Source organism: Chelmon rostratus, chromosome 2 (assembly GCF_017976325.1).
Source record: "Chelmon rostratus isolate fCheRos1 chromosome 2, fCheRos1.pri, whole genome shotgun sequence".
Lineage (NCBI taxonomy): Eukaryota > Metazoa > Chordata > Actinopteri > Chaetodontiformes > Chaetodontidae > Chelmon > Chelmon rostratus.
This window is the reverse complement of record NC_055659.1, coordinates 9728478-9751001: the sequence shown is the minus strand read 5'-3', so window position 1 is coordinate 9751001 and position 22524 is coordinate 9728478. Positions and strand designations below refer to the sequence as shown.

The 22524-nt window shown below is 42.6% G+C and overlaps 1 protein-coding gene across 2 annotated transcripts in view; it reads left to right on the top strand.

Annotated features, from left to right (window-relative positions):
- Positions 1 to 22524, top strand: part of asic1b (acid-sensing (proton-gated) ion channel 1b) — a 145004-nt gene that overhangs the window by 89422 nt on the left and 33058 nt on the right. The window contains exon 1 of one of the 2 annotated variants that reach the window (XM_041949123.1): positions 10023 to 10694. The exons of the other annotated variant lie outside the window; for it this stretch is intronic. Within the exon in view, the coding sequence (XP_041805057.1) occupies positions 10023 to 10694 (672 nt within the window). Of the gene's footprint in view, positions 1 to 10022; positions 10695 to 22524 lie in introns of those variants that run through there. 2 annotated transcript variants of the gene reach the window in all.

The following is a 22524-nucleotide window of genomic DNA, read 5'->3' as shown; positions in this document are numbered from 1 at the left end:
GACATTCTCGGGAACTTCATAAAAGAGAAGTTTTTCCTCACAGTTTGGATATGACATGGTAGCTTTGAATGTGGCTCCAGTTACATTTGACAACATGACCCATTTTTCTGTTAATAACAGATACTCTGACAGCTGAACAAGGTCACTGTGAAGGCAGAACCCTTTTTTGGGTTTCTCGACTTCATCTTGGGTTGCTCGTCATTTCTGTTTTAAGTCCGTAGTGAGTGTGACTGTAGAAAAGAGAAGAAGAAGGATCACTCTCTTGTTATTTCGCAGCCACTGTTCTTTTTTACAACGCTGTTTTGTGTCCAAGTTGGGCCCGTTTGTCACATTTAAAGGAACAACAGTCACAAGGGGACAGACTCATTATGAAGTTATTGGACACAGAGGTTTTGCTGACTGAAGTGTGACTTAAGCCTTCCACCCACCTGCTCCACTGTGGCATGGAAATTGATTTGTGTTGGGTGGGAATGTTAGACCTGGCAGCACATATTAACCACAGTAAAAGCTGTAATGCAAGTGTATAAAATGCAGCAGACTGATTAGTGATCATGTCAATATGTGGATGGATAAAAGGATGGATGGATGGATGGATGGATGGATGGGTGGATGGGTGGATGGATAGCCAGAGGACTGAAAGCATGCATTATATAAGCCTCCAGGATGAAGGTTGTTAGAGCAGCAGAGATCAACAGCCGTGGCTGATGCTTCCCTAGTTAACCAAACTATCCACGTCTCGGACGGATTTTTAGTTATACTCAAAGAAACAATATAATCTGGTTATCAAATGAATGAAAACTAATCTTGCTTTAAAAAGTGATGAGCACGTCAGGCTCCCGTAAGTGTTGGCTCTCTTAGTCCCGCAAATAAATCGCGCTAATCTAGTTCTAAACTCCCCCTCTGAGTGTTTGTCATATTATCTGACATGACAAATAGATTTGAGCTGAAGCATCTGGCTCCCACCCTCCCTCTCTCCCACCGTTTTTGCTCCCTCTAGTCATTTTTACCGGCCCCCCTTCCACCCCCCTCTTTCTATACCGCTGCCCTTTCCCTTCCCTTCCCCCAGCTCTCATAAGGGCTCTTGGAAATAGCACCGCTGAATACAGAAATGGGAGCAGGCATCCACCAGGTGCTTTTGCTCGGACATTCACGTGTGATTGGCTGTGAGGAGACCGGTGAATCTGGCCTCCGCTGAGGGTCCATCATCTGTCGAGGAATGGCGGCGGGTTAAAAGAGAATGTTTATTTGCCACACGTCGTGGCGGCGATAGAGAAGTTGTCGACATCGCTGTATGCACGAGCAGCATATGTGGGCATGTGTTTGAGCTTGCATCTGCATGAGTGACTGAAGGACAGGGGAAAAAAAGCAGATTAACACTGACTGTGCTTTTACAAAATGCAGGTACTTGACTCCAACTGTGCCTTGACATGTATGCATACAACTCAGTGCTAATGTGTCCTGCAGCCACGGTGTCCTGCTTTGTTAGCCCGGGTGCAGCAGCGATGTGTTGCAGCTCATAGCTGATTAGACTGAGTGCCGGTGTAAGTTAGTGACTGCCAAGTTGTGACTCATCATGGCATCATCATCATTTTAGCTGCTGAATTATACCGTTGCTTTTTTTTTGTTTGTTTGTTTTCTTTTCAATCTCAGGGACAATGAACATTTTTTTTAAACTTGCAGAATGCAGGAAGATAAAACATGACTGAAGCTTCATATTTGTTAGGACTTCTGTACAAGACATTTGAGCGAGAATAATAAGATCCTGCACCACCTCCAAGGCTATCATCATTATCTGACTCAGATAGATAGTGATCATGGACTGTCGCCACTAGATGCACCAGCTAAATAGAGCACAGACATTCAGTTTACTGCTCAGTTTCAGCAAATAAAGTGCGAAAACATCACCAGTTTATCTGCTCCTGCTATTTGTGTTTCTTGACATTAGACTGATGTCTGCAGATAACTGCTAGCTAGAGTTAGCACATATTCCATGATATTCATATTTTGTGGATTTTGCTGAGATGTAAAACTGTAAATCTGCATGTAACAAAGTTAGGCCTGCTGTTTTCCCTTCTTACTTATCTGGATGAAGCTCCCAATTTAAAGTTTGACGAGAAAACATGCCAACTCCTTGCTATTTTTTGAGAGCTTCAATCAGTACCACTTCCTTTAAATCTGAGGAAAACCAGAGCGCTCATGCTGTGTGACGAGGAGGAAAGTTGAGTACAAGCTACACCGAGTTTCGAGCAACTTGAGTCTTATTTTAGAACAGTGCAAAATTAATGATGTTTGTTCAGCAGCCATAATGAAAATGATACACTGAGACCAGAGTTTCTTCCTGAATACGTAAAATCGCTTTGACAGACTTTGAATAAAGTACAGAAAATGTAATATGGCCTATCTGGCAAAAGGAGCAACACGGCATGATGGTCACATTATTGCTGTGTGTTATTTACATTGGTGTTAGAGAGAAATAATGACAAGACACAGACAAGAACACATTAGGCCTGAACAAAAACACCGCCTTTGCACGTCCATGCATTATAATACATATGCCAGATGACTGTTAAAACCTGCAAAAATAAGCCTTATTGTTTATTTATAAGGTTGAGAGTGAATATATGCATGCATATCGAGGGAGTTTAGCGTTTATCGGTATGTATGAAATGATGCAGATGGAGGTCCTGAAAGCAGAGTCAGTAATCACTGATATAAGTGTCGAGATCCCCAAGCTGTGCAACTCCGGGCCTGCCCTTATGAATTGGCTTTATGAAAATGCCACCAAGTGACATATTTAAACCATTCAGCTTGATAACTGTGTCCCTCTCGGCTCTTGTGTTAAAAGGCAGCCTGCTGCCCCACTGGTGCTCATCTTAGTAATAGAGAGAGAGAGAGGAGAGAACTTGGAAGAGATAAAGTCAGAGTGAATCGAACAGAGATGGAACAAGTAAAGGCTGATGTGCAAATAGGTGAAAAGGATGGCAGGAGATGGAGGGGACCTCACTGTGGAGGGAATGGCTTGGACTGAGTGATAATCACATTCTATGGGGGGATGGTGCCACTGTGTAAGACAGCAGGACAGAGAGCCAATCAAAGAGCGGCTATTGTTGGCCTCTGACCCCGCTCTGTTCATATTTGACATGTCAGTCAGCGCCAGAGAGATAAAGTGGCTGTGATGTTCCCGACTCTGATCTGAACAGGCTGGTGTTTCCATGGAATCCATTGATTCAAAAAGGCGACGTATGATATCTACATTCATTTCAACCGTCTTCCACCATAAATCCCATCTGGCGTCCATCTCAGCGTAATGCAGTGCTAATTGTACTGACCTTCACAGCATTTCTCCGTCTCTATCTCTGCGTCTAGCCTGGTCATGTTTTTTACACTAAAAGCACCTGGCGGCCTGACTGCCGCCAGCTACATCTCATCATTAGATGCCCATCAACACATAGTGCAAATATCAATTTCATGTCATAACGATCAACACCACTTGATATGCAGCAGGCTCACACGCTTCCTGTTGCTCGCTCTAGTATGAACATTTGTCCGTGTCTTTGACTTCAGTCTGCACCATAATGAAATCCCTCTTAAGCACACAGTATGTCCTTTATCCTTCTCTCAATCAAAACAATAACATGAGGATGATGATGATGGTGTGAAGTGACACATGTGAGTGTTGTTGTGTTCACTGTTAAACAACCTTTGCCGATGAATGAATCTTAAAGGGGGATATGACGCCACTGACAGGCAACCAAATGAAGCGCACCGTTACCTTGAATGAAATAATGGAATTCTGTGGGTGAACGTTGTAAGAAACATTTGAGATAATGTAAGTACACAAATCAACAAAATATATAACACAGGTCTAGTCATGTTAATGAGGAAAAGTTACACATTATCCCTTTAAGAGCTGTCCTGCTGTACGGTGAGCAGCACCCTTTGTTTTACTGTGTTGTCTGCAGTTGGCCTCATTGCAGCGTCGTCAGTGCCGAGGCCAAGGCACTGCAGTGGGTGAAGGTGGGCAGCAACCTGGAGTCAAAGGGAGCACTCCGCTGTGGAGGAGATCTTCCTCTGAGGGCTTCAGTCGGCAGTGCCAGTGTGTCGAAAGCGAGATCTGCTCTGCAGTGTTAAACAGGCAGTGACATGAACCAGCTGCTGCAGGGAGTAGTTTCTACCCCGCGGCTGCTGGCTTTTATACTGTAAATGAACCAGCAGCATTCTGCTTGACATTCTGTCCTGACCACTGTCAGATAATGAGTAATTCTCAATAATGAGTCTTTTTTTTTTTCTGGTCGTTTTGCCTTTTTTTAAAAAAACAATCGTTTAAAGTGGAGAGAAATTGGTAGACAGTGGGAATAAAACAGGATGTTACAAGTACAACATAGTCGACTGAGCCAAGGACTGACTGAACTTTAGTTCTTATTTTAGCCAAGTGACAACAACCAGTATTGAAGTGTCTCAAGCTGCAGTTTCTATTGCTGGCTCCAAAAAACTGACTCAAGTAGTTTTAGAAATACTGTTTTATGACAAAGGAGAAGGTAGAGCTAAAAAAAAAAAAAAAAAAAAGGTTGATTCTGGATAATGTGAACATTTTGTTCATTGTTCATTAAATAACCGTAAAAAAATGCATTTATGTATATGCAGATGTGTCCGACCGTTTTAATAACCCTCTGAAACCGACAGTTCACGTCCACTTCACGTCGTGACTGGCCAGATGTGCTGTCGTGTGACAGGAGTCAGGGTTTGAGCCCGTCTGTCTAGCTCTCTTTTTTTATTCTTTGCACAACTATTTCAAGGGCAAACGTGCAGTTATCCCCACGTTTAGAACGTTTCGCTCCTCCCTCCTCTCTATGGCGACCAGTTTTTCACTCCACCGCAAGTGTGGTCGTTTGAAACAGCTATGAACACTTCATCTCTGACGTACTCCAACAGCTCCTTGTATGAAGTAAGATTAAATTTATTGTGAACATAGTGATCAGACTTTGCAGGACGCAGATCGCTACGCGGTCCTTCATATTTCATGCTTCTGATATATAGGAAACTTCCCCTGGAGCCCGAACACTGGTGATGGTGAAGATAATGGAGTCAGAGGTTGGAAGGGCTTCATGATTGGAGGGTTTGGTTGGAGATGGCCAGGCATCAACAGGTGGTGAAGGGGTGGAGGTGGCTCACACATGCATTGTGGTGCAGGCGAGCATCTGAATTACATCAGAGAGAGAAGGTATTTATAGTTTGACAGCGTACAGATGATTGGCTAGAGGCAACTGTGTCACTTTGTGATTGGATGAGGACAAGGATGAAGTTGTGGAGCTTAGAGATAGAAGGAGGCTGTGCATTCATTTGGTGTTTTTAACTGTTTTGTTGGGTGGAAGTGTGCAACATAAAAAAAAATTCAAATGTTTGAAGTCGTAATTTGCTGATGCTAAATTGACTTTCCAATACTGGATGGTTATGCGAGGCTGAGATTGGTCGTCAGTGTTAGAAGTGTTTGTTCTGAATGCACAGCCAATTCGCACCGCTGACAGAAAAACAGCACTTCCCCATTATCTGATGAAAGCGTACCTGCCAACACACACGACTGTGAATCTACCGCAGCGAGGCTGTCGTTTTGTCATTTTCCCCGCACCTGCTATTAGACAAGGTCAGGTTTATTGGAGGTGGTCTGCTGCCACTGTGCTTTCCTCGTATATCTCTGGAGCGCACGGGGAGCTCTGCTTTAAACCCGTCACGTCGTGCTTTTAGTGTGTTTATTTTGACTTTTATTTTACCCGCGATAGCTGCATCCCGCCAGCGTTTCCTCCATTTTATATTTTTTTCATTCACTTTGTCAAAAAAGCTGAAGCTTGAAACGTGACACTAAACATTTGTGTGAGAAATGTGCCGCAGAGCCAACACAAACAGGCCTGAGATATTTTTGTCGTGGTGCACCGAATACCCTGGATTAATGATTAATCTGGAACAAAGAGGAATGGAAAAAGGTGTCCAACTTGGCGTGCTTTACAGGCTAGCGTTGACTTTTTATCCACACGTTTCAAAATGTCATTTGGCACCAGTCTCTCTTGAACTTGTCACTCTCCCTGCTGTTTGCAAGAGATATGAAATTCTTCTAAGTGATTAAGCTTCTCCTGCAGGCAGGCTGGAGCTTTTTAGTCAACAGGAAGCAGCAAAACATGATACCAGGTTCAAATATCTCTTTTAAACTTCTCTTTCTTTGTCTCAGCCGCTGGACTATTCTTTTATGGGTATATTGTAGCCAGATGTTGGTGTAGCAGCATCAAAAGCAGACCTCCTGAGACTAGTGTGGCAAAACCTTTTTTCCTAAACCATAGCATAGGACAGGTCATGAGGTTGTGTATCACCAAAGCACTGCTTTGAATGAGAAATGCGCTCTCTCCATAGGGAGGTGTAACACTGTGCGTATCAGATAGCTGTGGCCCCTGTTGAAAGGTGAGGACAGAATATTGTGTTTTGGAGAACAGCATCATTGCCTTTGGCCTCTGCTTCATTCTTCCACTGCATCTTCTGGGAATGGACTGAGCTCGCTGCTTGTTGACTTGCTCTTTGCTTTTTTCCTGCGCAGGCCGAGTCCATCGAATCCCATAACAACCTAAGAATATGAATGCTAGACTATTGATTAAACACTGCCTCTCAGCAAGTCATATCATTGTGTGTCAGCCCTTTTTTGCGATATCTTTATTTTGTCATCTTGACTCTGATTTTGTCCTCACTTCAAATCCTGACGCAAATCAAATTTATGAGGTATGCATAAATGGCATGAAGGCCTCCAGTGTCCATTCAGTCTGTGTGTGTGTGTGTGTGTGTGTGTGTGTGTGTGTGTGTGTGTGTGTGTGTCCATGTTTTTTTTCTGTTTCTGGGTGTTTGTGTGTGTCCGGGTGTGCATGTGCGACTATATGCGTGTTCTGAGTAATGGGCTTTGTGCATCCTCTCTTGCTGACGGCCAGGATGTATCCATGGCAACGCCAGGTCGATCCTAGTTGTGAGCTGGTGAGAGGGACTTGAAAGGGAGCGTTAAACCTCTTCTCTCATCTGCCCTGCGCTCTTCTCTCCCTGACCATGGTAAAATGCATGGCCTTGTTGAAATCCCGGCCCCAGGCCTCTAGTGTAGCTGTGACTGTGGACACTCACATCACAACACTGCCACCCTTTGACCTGACGCGAAAATGTACCCCCAAAGCATTGTCATATTTTTTTTTTATTTACCGTTTTCTCAGTAAGTTCAGGTTTCATCTGTGGGGACAGACAAAGCGCACCGGCTCAAATGATGTTTTTCCTATTTGTGGGGTGTATTAGGTCTTTTTTAGGGAGTGATAGTACAGAGATGATGGGAAATGAGAGGAAAAGGAAACACGCAACAAAGGTCCGCAGCTGGATTTGAATCGGAGACCTGTTAATGGTTGGCACTCTAACCCCTAGGCCACCAGGGCACCCCTTTCAGCATGATTTTACTGAGAAGTAAGTGTTGGAACTGTATAATTTATTTGATTAATTCCATGGGAGTGAATTCACATTTTTAATTCAAAGGGTGTTTTATGTCAATTTGCTGTCGATTTGAAAGCCCCAAGCTCTTTTGTGAGTCTATAAAATCAATATCTGTTTCATTTATAGCTTTTCACCCTCTTTGCCTCAGTTAAAAACCTGCTTTTTCAAGTTTCATTTTGGTGCTTACCAGTGGCAAAAAAAAAAGTAAAGAAATAGTATGATTGTGTTTGAAACATGGAACAGCATTTATATAGAAATCTGCTGTGCAATGTACTTCTGTCTTCACAGTTGGCATCTTCACTCTTTCAATATGTTGCCTTTCAAGTGCTTTGATGCTTTCAGTCAACGGTTTCAGTCCTTAAGAGAGACTGCAGGATTAGATGTGCCGCTGCTGCCCCCTAGTGGATATCAATATGCATAATGAGGCAGAGTGATCATGATTTGAAAGCATCGAGTAATGACAGGGAAGGGATGAGGATGAAAAGGCATAAAAGGAGAGATAAATGGCGAAGAATGGGCCAATCATGTTTGCTTTTGGATTCATCTCTTCTCAGACGAACATGCCAAGTCAAACATATTTATTGCGTGCATCAATAAATCTGCACTGACAATGTAATTAAGATCTTTTGGCACAAAACACCTGAACTTAATCATCTAATTTTGTACAGGGGGTCAGAGGGCTCTGCTTTGCACAGTTTCGTTTCCTCCACAGCCGTTTCACAACTTGCCATCTTGTGCCAAGTCCAAGACGTTTGTTTATGTGAATATTCATGTAGTAATGCCTCTCAGAAGGCAGGGAGTGCAGCTGAGGGAACTCTGTGACCTTCTTGTTAGGTCAGGCTGGATGCCGGAGGCTATCTAGTGATCACTAATGCATATTCAAGAACCAGAGGCTATCAGGCGTTGCTGTTCCCTCTCCAAGATAGTGCCCGATCAAGGCCAAGCCACAACTCTTTTGTTTGCTCTGTTATCATCAGCGTTTTTTTTCTGTGACGGATAATCTTCCCAGCTGCGGCTAAACACATATTGACAAAGTCTGCTGCCTTTCTCACCCTCTCACTTGATATTTCCCCCTGATGAAAACACGCTGGCGGGGTGTTATGGTCGGAGAGCTCGGCGCAATGGATTGCTTTGGTTAATGTGTTTTCTATTGGTTTTACAGGTTTTAATGTGGCCGTTCCTTATAGGATTAGCTGTAGGTTTTATTGTAAAGAGTGCTGTCATCCGCTTAAATGCATCTAACGTTTCATCTTCTGGCACCATCGTGTTACTGAAAATAATCTCAGCGGTCTAATGGAGGTGGATCGATACAGATGGATCGGTCTCTTACATTTCCTTTTCATATCACAACCAACACCACCTCTGGGAATCTACATTTATCTCCATATTCAATAATGAGAGGATCCATTTAAGGTGTTTTTTTTTTTCTCTCCACTACTTGTACATATTTGGTTTCAGTTAATCTCCTTTCCACAGAACTGCTCGCAGCTATGTGGAGGGTTTGTAATTCGAAGGAGATCTGTCGGTAAAATGAGCCATTAGATTGAAATAACAACGAGCAAATGGAAGTCTTCATTAAATTCCTGGACTATTTGCCTCGATGGTTGCTCTGTTATAGCTTATTCCTTGATCAGACGTCACACCTGAGCTTCATACTTCCTCTCTCTGAATCTACTAAAAGTACACATCTTTTTTGGTGTTGTTCCCAGTGCTTAAAAACTCATTGTGAGCGCAGCTCTTACAATAAAGCCATTGCATGTAAGGTTGCATTGCATATTCCAGTGTGTGAATCCTCAGTCATTTCAGTAACACCTAAGTATTATTTGCATTTGATTACACAACTGTGCTGAGATCATTGTCTTTTTGCAGGAGTGAGGTCACACCGAACAGTAAAATCAGCAGAAATAAAAGCCTATTTGGTGCTTTTTTACATTTTCTCTCTTCCACTGCATCAATGCATCAAGCTTCAGGGTTTGTTTTTTTCCTGGAAATGGTGAAACTCTGCCCCGGCACGGTGACCTGTGGCTGGGCCCTGTGGGAGTATTCTGTGTCCTATACTCCTCATGGCCTCACCTTCTTTCCCCTCCTCCTCCTCCTCCTTTTCTTCTTCTGCTTCTTCTTGTCTCTTTCGAAACTGCTGAAGGATGGATCTGCCCCGGAGACACGAGGACGAACCCAGGCAAGGCATCTCAGTCCACCTCAGAGCAGAGAGCAGAGTTTGTGGTTTGCTTTTCAGCCTGTACTTCAGATGATGTTCTGACCTCGTTTTGGACAGTATGCGTTTGATTGGATCGGTATTTTGAAAGTAACTTGATGGACCAACGTAGTTTGTGGCACATGTTTCTTATTGTCTAACTGCTGAATTACAGGATTTTCTTCGACTGATAGTTTTGCGTCAGTAGCCAGATTTTAACAAGCTCATTGCTTCAGGATTTTGGACTCTTCGACTGTTTCAGGACTGGACTTCTGGCCTCAGCTGGCCATCTTATTTAGAAGCATTATTGACTTTTCAACCCGCCACCATGCCGGTCCGGATCATGTGCACCATCTCCTTTTCTGCCGACGACGAGCCCGGCAGAGGATACGGTAAAGACGGTTTTGACGACCACTACAAGCGGGTGCAGAAGAGTTATGGTGACGGGGACTCGCAGGACTACCTGGATGGGTGTAGTCAAGTGGATGATTACAATGACGAGGAGGACAACGTCAGCGAGGTGGACGACCTGGCCACTTTCTTCAGCGGTTGCTCGCTCCATGGCGCCAACCATGTGTTTGTAGAGGAGAAGAAGTTTGGCATTCGCCAGGGTTTGTGGGCGGTGGTCTTCACCGTGGCCCTGTCCGCTTTCTTGTTCCAGGTAGCCGACAGGGTCATATACTATCTCCAATATGATCGCATCACCATGCTGGATGAGAAGATGGCCAAAAACATGACGTTTCCAGCTGTCACCATATGTAACTACAACTTTGTCCGGAAGTCTCAGATGAGCTACAGCGACCTGATTTTCATGGGCCCTCTGCTGGGCTTCGAGGAAGGCATGGCGCCGGGGTTTCCGCTCGCCCCAGAGCCGGACCGCCCGCCGGGCTCTCGCTTCAGCCTGGATGAGTTCTACAACCGCACTCGACACCGCATCAAGGACATGCTGCTGGAGTGTAACTTCAGAGGCTTAGATTGTGGCGCAGAGAACTTCAGAGAGGTGAGTTGCACTGAGACCCCACAGCAGGAAATATGTTTCAAAATAGTCTCAAATGTTTGATCTTTCAGGGAATCAACAGACTCTAAATTGGAAATCATCAGTGCAAGTCAGCACTTCATATATTCAAGAGGTATTTGATATAAGTGTGGTAGACTTGATAGTTCTGATTGAGTAGTAATATTGCATTTGGGGATTAGAAATTGAAATGTGGCTCAAAAAGATGTCGAGAGGAGGCTGGTGGATTTCATTAAGGAGTATCTTCTGTTTGGATTCATTGTGATGTACGGAAGACATCCTCTAAAACCTGACACTAAAAACAAAGCTGTAATGCCAGTATAGAAGTCCTCACTGTTAAGGCCTTTGTAGAAAATCACTGATACAGAAGAAAGAGTTTATTTATTGCTGTGAGGTAATTCAGTTACTTGCAATCCCAGGTCCATGCTGCAAATAAAAATGTTAGTCAGCGGCTCTGCTTTAATGAAACTCCACTGTAAATTTAAAAAAGAGCAGACATAATAAAAGCAGGTTCCATTACTTAAAGTGGCATACTTGGCATCCAGCTATTGTTACTGAAGTTGACAAACACTGAGGGAATCCTCGTGTTGCTCTGAGGAAACTTAGGGGCGGCCGTTTGCCACACACGTTCCCTGAATTTCTGATATTTTTGGTTTTGTGTCTGCTGCCCCGTTTTCCCTTGAGTTTGCACATCAGGCAGCACATGAGAGGAATACTGAATTACCAAGAAGTGTTGACAATATCCAGCTATTGGTCTATTGATTTTCTCGACCTTTGCACAGCTATGGATAGTTATGTACAGACTGTTAATGGATGTACTGAAGTTACATGAGCTGCAATTACATCAGTGTTCAAATGCATGTACATGACATACTATTCCCATTTGGACTAACCAGATAACATGATGCCTTTCTTAATTTACAATTGACTTTTATAATCAATTATTACAGTGTTAATAGATTAGCAGTATTGGAAGTCATGGTTGCATGGTGTTTAGTGCCTAAATTATTAATTATCACCCAATCATCTAAGTAGTCTTTTCAGAAAAATACCAAAAATGTTCAGATTGTGACTCATTTAATGTCAATATTCGCTAGTTTTCTACTGTCTTCTTCGTCTTGATAGTAGATAACTTGATGGAGGTTTTGGATAGTTGGTTGAACAATACTAATATTTCAAGTTGGGCTCTGGAAAAATGTGATTAGAGGTATGAATAATAATTCAAATCAATGCGATGAGTCTTTTACAGAAATATAAGTGTACTTTTATAAAATGTCATCACAAACTAACTTATTTACATATTACAGGCAAGAATAAAAGGCAGTGGAAAAATAGAGTGACATGACATTAAATGCCAAAAGCCTGTCTTAATGGGAGATTTTTCATCAACACTCCAAGCAGCTCTGACATTAAGGCGTTTGGGGGGGTTGTGATGTAGAGCACTGCATCCTGTCAAACACAGCACACGAACACAAAGCAGACTCTTGGTTTGGGGAATGTGATGGCCAATGTGAAATGAAGGTCTCGCATGAGGAAAATGTGGAGGTGAGAGCGGGCGAATGCAAAGAAGAGCTATGAACATGTTTTATCACAGCAGGGCAAATAATTAAAATCTGTCTTTTTGTGCAGTTTGCGCAGGCAGGATTAAATTAATGATCCTGCAGCGAACCAGAATTGTTGCCGCAGTGAAGAAAATGACGTGGAAATTAAGAAAACAAACACTTTGAAGATTAAAAATAGCGTCTCCATCTCGCAGAGGTCTGTTTGGCTTGAAGGAATTCTCTTGAACTTAATTTCTGAAGATCGCTGTGAGGACATACACTGTGTATGTTGACACATGATACAAAAAGGCAGCAGGACTTAATATATTGCCACAAAAAGAGAGAGAGCACATTGATGCTCTGACAGCAGACTATAGATCTTACTTTACATATTGTATTTTGAGGCAGGTTTCAGTGTGCTACTCAGGCAAAAATCGAAAAATGCGCAGGTCGGGCGAGCTGCATCACAAATGAAAAAAGTGGGGTATAAGGCCATTGTCCTTGAGGTGAAATAGGGCCAGCTGTCATCCTCTGTTGATATGCTTTTTAGAAGACAAACTGCTGTGACTGCAGTGCAGTCTGCCATTTTATTAGCATGTGAGCAAGACAGTGAGCAGGCTATATTCAATGACAGACACAACTGCAACGGAGCAGTTCAAAAACTCATTCTTTATTTCTTGTTATGTCCTGCTTTGAACTAGATGGGATGCTCCTTAGATCACATTGTCATGTTGGCCACCTTGTTGAAGCTGTGGCAGATTCTGCATTTAAACCAGAGCTAACTGTATCCTTAGACACCTGATTATCTCCAAGAAGTCATAAATAAATAATTGCAGAATCGGTTATACTGTCGGGTCGGAATATGTTGTGAAACAGTGCTTTTCTGACAGACAACACATACCATATTGTTTCAGTTAGGAGTGAAAGAAATGGTGTGTGAATGCCTGCAGGTTTCAGGTGTACAGTAGTTCTGACTGCAGTAAGACTAAAGACCTGACTAACACAACTGACATGTAATCATTTCTTTGTCAGGTCTAATTGGACTAATTAGCAGTTGTCAGTTTAACGAGAACCCTTCTGCATAACAGCCTCCCACTGACATAATCATGAATTGTTCCTTCAGCTCATGCAGCAATTATAAACCGATGCTTTCTCACTGTTTTGTTGCTCCCTTTCCAAAACAAATAATTTAAAAACAAAGAATGTGTTTTATTTTTACCATGAAAATGTTCAAGAGCAGATTTGATCACCAGGTATTTAAGGAAAACCATCGCACAGCTGCTGGGGATGTGTTGCTGTAACGATTGTATTGTTTGGTGGAATAAACTATTTTTTTATTTTTACAGCCAACAGGGTCCACATTAATTATACAATAGCATGCTGAGATATTTTAAGTAATGTTACCATGGTATATATATATATATATATATATATATATATATATATATATATATATATATATAGATATATAAGTGTGTGTGTGTGTGTGTGTGTGCGTGTGTGTGGTGTTGTGGTGTCTACCTGTAGTAGGCAGATGCAATGCATGCAGGCGTTATATTTTGAGTGCAGGGCATAGCAGCGCCTATACACCGCAGCGATTTGCAGAGCCTTAACTAGCTTAGCATACTTATACCTCCAATATGCCCATTATTGATTAAAAGCAGTAGGAGTAAGCCTTTAGAGATGTCAAAGGACATTCTGGGAAATCAGAAATTGAAGTAGATGCAAATGAGGTATGCTGAGGAATAAACGAAACTGACAGTAGAAGAGAAAACAAAGAGATGTTGGTAACACACAGGCAAGGAGAGAGACTAGCATTATCGCGGACAGGTTAGAAATTCCCTTATGGCGTGCAGGAAAGTCTTGGTTATATCTAGAGGAGGCGAACTCACTTAACAGCATGCATTATGTATTTCTGCTTTCTTCTGAACTGCAGATCAATAGTGTATTTATTTGGCGTAATGTGGTAATTGGCAGCTGGTCCCAGAGCATAGAACACAGAGTTCCTGCTAGTGCCTGTTTATTATATCTGCTAAAGAGCCACTAATGGCTTGCAGACTCTATTGTTGGTGTATTGCAAAGTGGCGGCAAAGGGAGGTGATCTGATTGATTGCTTTCTGTCTCTCTCAGTCTCTGGGGCTTTCTGTCCATTCATCCACTCTATCTCTGTCTCTCTGTCCACCATCTCTCACTGGTGTTTGTGCATGTCAAAGTATGTTTCACAGTGTTTGTCTGTGTACGTGTGCAACCTGGGATGAAGCTCTGGCTTAGGGATGGGTCAATAGTGGGGATTGGCTAACGTCCTGCTGAGAGATAGTTCAGGTTGCAGCAATTCTGTCCCAGGGCAGAATGTGAGCCCCCCTTAGAGCAGCGATCCAAATCCTTGCTTCCTGCTCCATCCTGAGCCCATTAGCTACAGCTCGCCTTTCTCCCAAGCTCAGCATTGTCAACAGAATCAGCCAGTGGGTCTGGTTACGCCCTTCTCCTGTCTCCTCAAGAGCATCAGTCTGTATACCCCGGGCTCAGACAGACAGACAGGCAGGCAGACTGCGAGGGAATATTCTCAGAGAAAGTGAAAATGAAATGCCAGAGCTGGCCTCACCATCTGGCTCTGAGCTGTAAATACTTGTTATGGTTCAGCACTTGTTTTAAGCAGCCGTCGGGAAGAGATTGTATCAGGGAGAGTGTAATGTAATTATCTTCAAGCATATGCCATGATAAATTAGATGTTAGTAAATTATCTTGGAAAAAAAAAGAGCGCAGTAGATCATTATGCGTGTTCCACCGACGAAGAACAAAGATGAACTGAATGTAGCGCTGCCATCGAGTGTGTGCTGAACTCATTTTGTTCTTGTCACTTGTGGAGCGACAGTCACTCTGCACCTTGTGCAATTAGGCTAATTAAACTGTCACCTCTTCAAATGGAAATTGATTTTGGTGCCTCTGTTTGTAACATGTAGTCATTTTGTGATTTATTCTATTTTCTATTGTACAAGCCAAATGCTTCCTTTATAGCTTGATGTATGTTTGTTTCTTGCGGTCGCATTAGCCGGTTTGAAGTTCAGATCCATCTGGCGATGCTAGCAGAGCGACACAGGATCGTTGTTGAAATATACACACATCTGTGCCGAACAGTAAACACTGCCTAATTTGGCGCCTTAGCTGCTTCTCTTCCCCTGCGACGCCTGACCCCGGGTGACCAAACCGAACCGACATAATGGATTTCAAATTTCAGGTTATGAAAATGAGGTTGATTAAGCACAAGTACAGGCTCGGTCAGAAAATGGTCATTACAGTCTCTGGGTTTGAAAAATCTGGCACTGCTGAAATGCCTCCTCCCCTCCGAGAGGCATCAGCGCAGGTCCATTAAATATTTATGGTAACGCTGAAATTCAGATAGCTGTCTGTGACTTTCTCTCAACTTCTCGGCCATTATGAGCTGTTTTCAGATCAGGAGTTCAGAGGTGCCCTCTTTTATGCATAGCTATAGCTTATCACATTTACATTTTATTATAACTATGAGATTCTTATGAGAGCTTGAAAATGGATTTTGGATTTTAGCATTCACTTACAATAAATATCATTATATCTAACGCATAACAAGATTCTCTCTTCCCTTGATCTCCATATTAAACAGTGTAATAATCTAAGTAGTGAAATTAGTACCTCTGATACTCATCTGCTTTGTTTTCAAGGCTTTCCAGCAATTAATTTTGCTTGCCAGCGTAATTCCTCTTTTGCTGGCATGCACTTATATCGAACAGTGATCACAAGGGGGCAGTGTTTCACAATTATCCTAAACTGGCTTTCATGGAGTTTTGGCACTGGGATGCTGCATGCTGTTCCTTTTCCCTTTTTGTTTACAAGAAATCACTCAGAAATATACTTAATCCCATCTCTGAAGGACCCGTTGATTCCCACCACAGTGCAACATCAGAGCAGCAGCGACCACTATCCGGTTTAAGCCTCGTGTAGAAACAGAGAGCTGCTGCCAGTGGAAACAAAGTGGTTGCATTTTTTTTTTTTTTTTACAAGAACTGTTTTCCTGAGGGATTAAACTCTATTTGTGTGTTGTGGGGATTAAAAAATAAATATTGCAAATCAAACATGAGCTGAGGTTTGTTCAGTATGGACGGCCTTGGCAGAAACCCATACCCTGCTCGTTCTCTCCCCCCTTTTTCTCCATCCCTCCCTCCCTCTTCAGATCCCACACTGTTTCTGTATATGATGGACTTCAGTCTAGTAGGAGAGACACTGCGACTCTCTGACACTGTGTCCTGTTCCTCTCTCTCCCTATCCAAGTGACGGATCAGTGTTTTTCCAAATGCAGCCATTTTAATTAAATCGCTCATCAGTCTTCTTTGGAAGCAGGTGAAAAGAGGTGCAGCGGCACTGTTGAAACGAGCCCAATGGAACACAAAGCCTGGGTCATTTAAATTGCACAAATACATCGCTGCCTCTCCTCAATACGAGCCAGCGCGTCATAACACAAATGCTAATTAATCATTGAAGTGGCATAAATGAAAGGATAGAACTTTCACTTTACTCTCCGACTAAGATAAATGACGCCTAATGATGTGAAAATGAGGGATACAGCAGTCTTGTTGGAGCAATTATATATGAATAAGACATATGACAAGTGTCCTATACAGGGCCAATAGCCACTTACTATTAGCTAATTAGGCTGATGAGAGGGCCTTAATGGCTTCCTACAGGATTGTCCCCCTTGTACTTTCTATCAGAGCTGAAATAAAATGTTTGGCTCTGAATGACAGAAAGAATGTCAGAGGAGCTGTTAGGAGAAAGGCGGTGCCCTTTTAAAAGCACTGGACTCTGGCTTAGTGTTCTCTCTCTTTTTATGTCTCTCTTGGTGGCTCCTGTGTGTGTCCTCATGCCTGATGCGTGCATGAATGTGCACACAGACCTTTGGAGCTGTACCAATTCCGTTTAGAGTAATTAAACATTGCTGACTTCTGCGCTGGGAAAAAAAAAACTCATTGTAGTTCAAGTACACGGAATCACACTAAAAATAGATTAAGAGGTGTGGTGTGTGTGTGTGGTGCCTGGAGGCTAGTGCGTGTTTGTGGGCGAACTGGTGTTTGCTGCCTCTCCTCTCCAGAGTTTCATAGATGACTGCATCTATCGTGGTCAGCAGGACCCCGTAAGGAAGCGAGTGGGTCTTTGAAGCTGACTGTGGAATCAGCAGCACACTGTGCCTCACCCGAGTCATGTGTTTTAGGGCATATGTTTGTATTGAAGTGTGTGCATGAGAGAAGGGGACACGGGAAGAAAGCTAGAGGCAAGGGTTGTCAGGCAGTCAGGAGTGTGTATATGTGTGTGTGTATGTGTGTGAATACCAGTGAATTCTTGTTGAACATCAGTTCTGACCGGCCTTCTAGTAGCTGGCTCTCGCTCTGTAACATCCCTTTAATGAATTTTTTGTGCTGATCAGTGATTACACGGATCGGAAGCCATGCCGAGCTAGAAAGGTGCATAAATTGAATTTTTTGGCAATGGTGGAAGAAGTTTTGAAAATTTTAACTGTAGGAAAAGCAGCAACACCACAGTGTAGAAACAGTTACAAGAAAAAGTCATGCATTAAAAATTTTACTAAAGTAAAAGTATGTGAGTGTTGAAAATACACTTAAAGTGCCAAAAGTAGAAGTGTTCATCATACCGAATGGCCCATTTTAGAACAATATGTATTTTATTATTGGATCATACTTATTAATGCACTCTATAGCATCACTTTAATGTTGCAGCTGCTATAGGTGAGGCTAATTTTAGCTCATTTATATACTGCTGAGTAGCTTAATCTATAATTACTCTTTATAATTTATGCTTTGCAAAGAACTATCTTCGTTCTCGCAAGTGGGTTTTATTGCCAGTGTTGTGAAACTGTCCCAGGAAACATAAATTTTATAAAAAGGCTGTATTTTCATTTTCCCCTCTCGATTTTGCAAACTCATGCTGCTAAAGTCTCATGTTAGCTTTGGCTGAACTTAAGAATGCCCTTTTGCATGCAAAGAAGACTTTGAATTTGTCCCCGGGCTTTTGCAACAGATAGAAGACAGGCTTGAAAAACCGTGAACCTATACTTTAATGTAGCTGAGGTGGAAGGGTGGCGTAGGGTTCAAGAGGTTGCTCTGTGTCGCACGCTGGAATCCAGCAGCGAGAACATTGTTATTTGAGACTCTGAACACATATCTGCTCTGCCACAGTGACACACTCTGGATAAGAGCAGTGGCAAACTGCCTTAAATGTAAATGAGCTCAAAATTGTAAACAGGCCTGCCCTGAGCTAATGTTAGTTGAAGGTCTATTGATTGAGCGGTTGTTGTTTCATCCCAGAATCTCAGAGTCAGTCTCAACAGGTCTAGTGCTGCTGCCTTTGGGCGACACTCGAGGAGGGGCTGATTATGTTATTCAGCTCCACAACCTAATAAGCACATCTGATGCAAATCTTCACACCTATAATATCCTGCCTTAGTAGCGTGCAGTGAGAGAATTACAGGGAGGTGTACCCTCTTGATTCAAACCCCCACCTCCCTCTTCACATGTTGATATCAGAGCATCATTGTTGGGGGCGGCTTCAAGCCAGGAGTTACTGGGAGGGAGGGAGGGAGGATAAAAAGCAAATAAATCATGCCAGCAATTAGCAGCTGTGTCTGCTACACGCCTCACACACCCACATGCAAGCACACACACACACACACACACACACACTCACACACACACACTCAAGATTTCAGCCATCATATTGCTTTGAGCAAATGTTTCTCCAGAGGGACCATTATACTGCAGACCAAAATGAAATCAGAATGAAAGATCCATTAAGGTGCAGTCCACCGTGCAGCTGGATTCGGTCTGTTTCACCCTTTCTGCAGTCTGATCGTCCTCTGCGAGTCTGTACGTGCATGTGCACGCAGGTGTTTGCCTGTGCGCCTGTTTTGCGAGGGGGTCGACACCGAGTCGGGCTACCATCGACCCTCCTTCATTAGTACTGCTTTCACGGCATTTCTGACATCCCCCTGACACGCAACACACACATGCACCTCCATTCTTTCGCGTCTTGCCACCTGCAGTTTAACAAGCTGCCAGTTTATTTGGTGCAAATGTAGCTAGTTTGTGGGTGAGGAGGACAAACACTGAATTTGCACATATATAAATTCTGGTGAAGCAGCTTGAATTAAAGCTCCACGTCCAGGCAAGAAGTCGAAGAGGTGTTTTGTTGCATTGTTTTCCTTCTGTCAGAAGATACTGGTTAATAGCCTCTTATAAGCCTGTGATTGTGAGCTTTCCTTAAGCTGGGTAGAGACTGAAGTTAATAGGACATGACAGGATATCTCCAGAGGCTCTCATTGGTTGAGAAGTTCTTGATCGCTCTTATGCTGAATTAAAAATCAAAAGCAAGCTCGATATAATATTTTGAAAGGGTAAGACTTAGATAGAAGACTAATGATACAGCTTGTCTCTCAGGAAAGGGTGAGGTGGTGCTCGAGGCATTTATTCCTTTTAAAGAAGCGGGACTGAAAGGTTATGTATTTGCAGAAGAAGCAGGAATCTTTGTTCACACTGCTGCCATTTCAGTTTGATGTTGTTTTCAAAGCGTGCACACTTGTTACAGTAGTGTATGTGAGTGTTTTATGTTTGTCCCTCCATACCTGTGTGTGCAAGGCTTATGTGTGGCCACCCCAAAATTCTTCATTTGAGGTGGCCAATATAATTTATTTGAACCATCAATATGCTATGTATTTCCTCTCATTTCATCAATGTCCTTAAGTTAAAGTTATTCACATAAACGTTTAAGATTTTAGGAAATATACCAACTTGCATCTTTTGTCAGATTTGTCAAATATCACTATTGTAATAGACTTCAAAAATCCAGCATCGATCTGGCTGTGATATCAATCTCACGTCTGTGCATTAAGTATAGAGTTGTAGCCAGGATGTGTTTAGCTTAGCTCAGCGTAAAGAGTGGAAGCAGGGGTAAACAGCCGGCCTGCCTTTCTCTGACAATACGAGCACATTTATTCACATGTTGTGTCTCATTTCTTTAATCTGCACACAAACAGAAAATTTAAAAGGGCAATTTGGGATTTTAGGTAATTTTACTTGCTGGAGCTGCACAGGTTTGGGTATAGGTGTCAAACCTGGCAACCTCACTGTGACAACAAGACCTCAGGAAGCTGCACAGAGTCACTGCGCCTGGCTGCTGTTCACCAAGACCTTAAGCAAGGAACTCCCCCTATAAAACATTGTGACTCCGACTTCATTTTTATTGCAGACATGACATTGATATCCACCTTTTCTTGTAAAGGAGGCAAATAAGCATCTCTACAAAATGTTGAACTATCCCCTAAATCTGTTTTTCTTTTTTGCTGTTGATTTGAGTGATATAGCTTGAATGCATAATTGCAGGCATTCTTTGACCCCTCCACAATAGCCTCGGCCGCCACATTTGTGAATTTCTTAAATCACCGCCGCTGTGTGTGATGATGACAACCACACAATCTTGAGCACCAGCGCGGGACACTCACCTCCACTACTCCAATAAAACAAATGGGTGGATTTAGTTTTACAAGAAGGATTCATTTGTAAATGTCAAACAGAAAGGGACCATTTATTTCACAAAGGGCCATTCATTCATTTCTCCCCGAGCGGCAAATAGGAGGCATCAGGCCTGCGGGGACTGGGAGAGTGTTTGCTATAGCTAGCGGCCGTATTCTGAAAGTCATTCATCAGGACCGTTTCCCCTTTCCCAAACTCTCCCCAGCCCAGCTGTCATGATGCTGCCAAGATGAATTAGATGTGTCATCCTGCGTTTCCCTGTGCGGGCAGGGATACTCTTACTGCCCCCTGGGCTGTAAATACAAATCTGCTCCATCCAGCCGCAGTATTTATACAGTAAGACTCCCGAGTCCATTTTCAGATTAATGCATTGATGTGTCATGCATGGCGGTGCCACCACACTCGCTCCTTTCACAGCATGAAAAAAGAGGCTTTTGAGACAATCCTGTCCATAGCAATGTTATGTTAACAAGGCCTGGTACCCACTGAGTCCTTACCACATGCCAGCTATTCATAGTATTTAAACATCTGCCCTGAAGCTGGCACACTACAGTAATATTACTGTAATTTCTCTTTGAAGGGTTTTCAATGCCGCAATATGTTTCCCAAGGCTATGCTTTACACACTAGTTTTAAAACAGCTCAAAGGCTTCACACTGCGCCTAAAGCCCTATAGCATCTCTAATGTACAATCACTATAAAATGGGTCAACATGAACTTTTGAAGACTCATATTATTATTAGATATTTTAAGGCTGCGCTCACCCATGTCCAATAGGTTTGTGTTGTCAAATCTGACCTGTTTTTGTGCCAAAAATAGATAAATTTATGCTTTGTGTCACTCCATCATGGTGGAAAAGACTCCGAGACTGCATTCATATCTTTTCGCACTAAAACTCAGGCATCAGGCCTTGAAAAAAAAACATAATTGAACATAACATTACATAGCTCATAAAAAGCGTGGGACTGATAACAACTATAGCAATAATAACAATAAACCAAACGTTATTATTTTATTGTATAATCTTTAAAGTTTTCATCTCTGGCTCATCCACAAGAGTTAGATAACAAAAGGATGGTGTCAAAATCCAAGCAGAGGCTCAGATATCCTGACTTTTAGAACATAGCATGGTTCATACTCCAAAAAATTCCCGTAATGCAATAAAATTGTGTCGTTCACATTTGTTCAGGTTTTAGAAATCTCCTCCAGATACTCAGAAGACATTATAAAGCTTCTTCTTCAGAGGCCCCGTGAATCAGAACCGAAAACATCACTTTGCCAGTATATATTAAACTTTCACATCTTGCACGCTATGTACAATTTAATTCTTATAAAGTTGTAGAAATGTTAGTTCCAGCAGTTTAGTATGTTCTTCTTACTCACACACTTGGACTATGCTGTGTTCAAAGCAGTCAGAGTGAATTATTATAGTTTAAAAACCAAGGACATGTATTCACAGCACTTACACAATGTGGCTCTTCATACTTTTTATGCTCAGAGCGCTGTTGTCACACAATATTCAGCTTTGTTTCAATGTCACTACCTGAAGCTCTCAGCATTCACAAGCTTGCAGAGAGCTCCTCGTCTGCTTCCACTGACTCTCTTCACTCAGATTGTTTTTGCAGCAGAGCGGCACTTACCTGACGCAGTATTTAATTGAACCTTATAGGCCAGGAGATGGAGAGGCTATTGGAAAGGTGGCCCT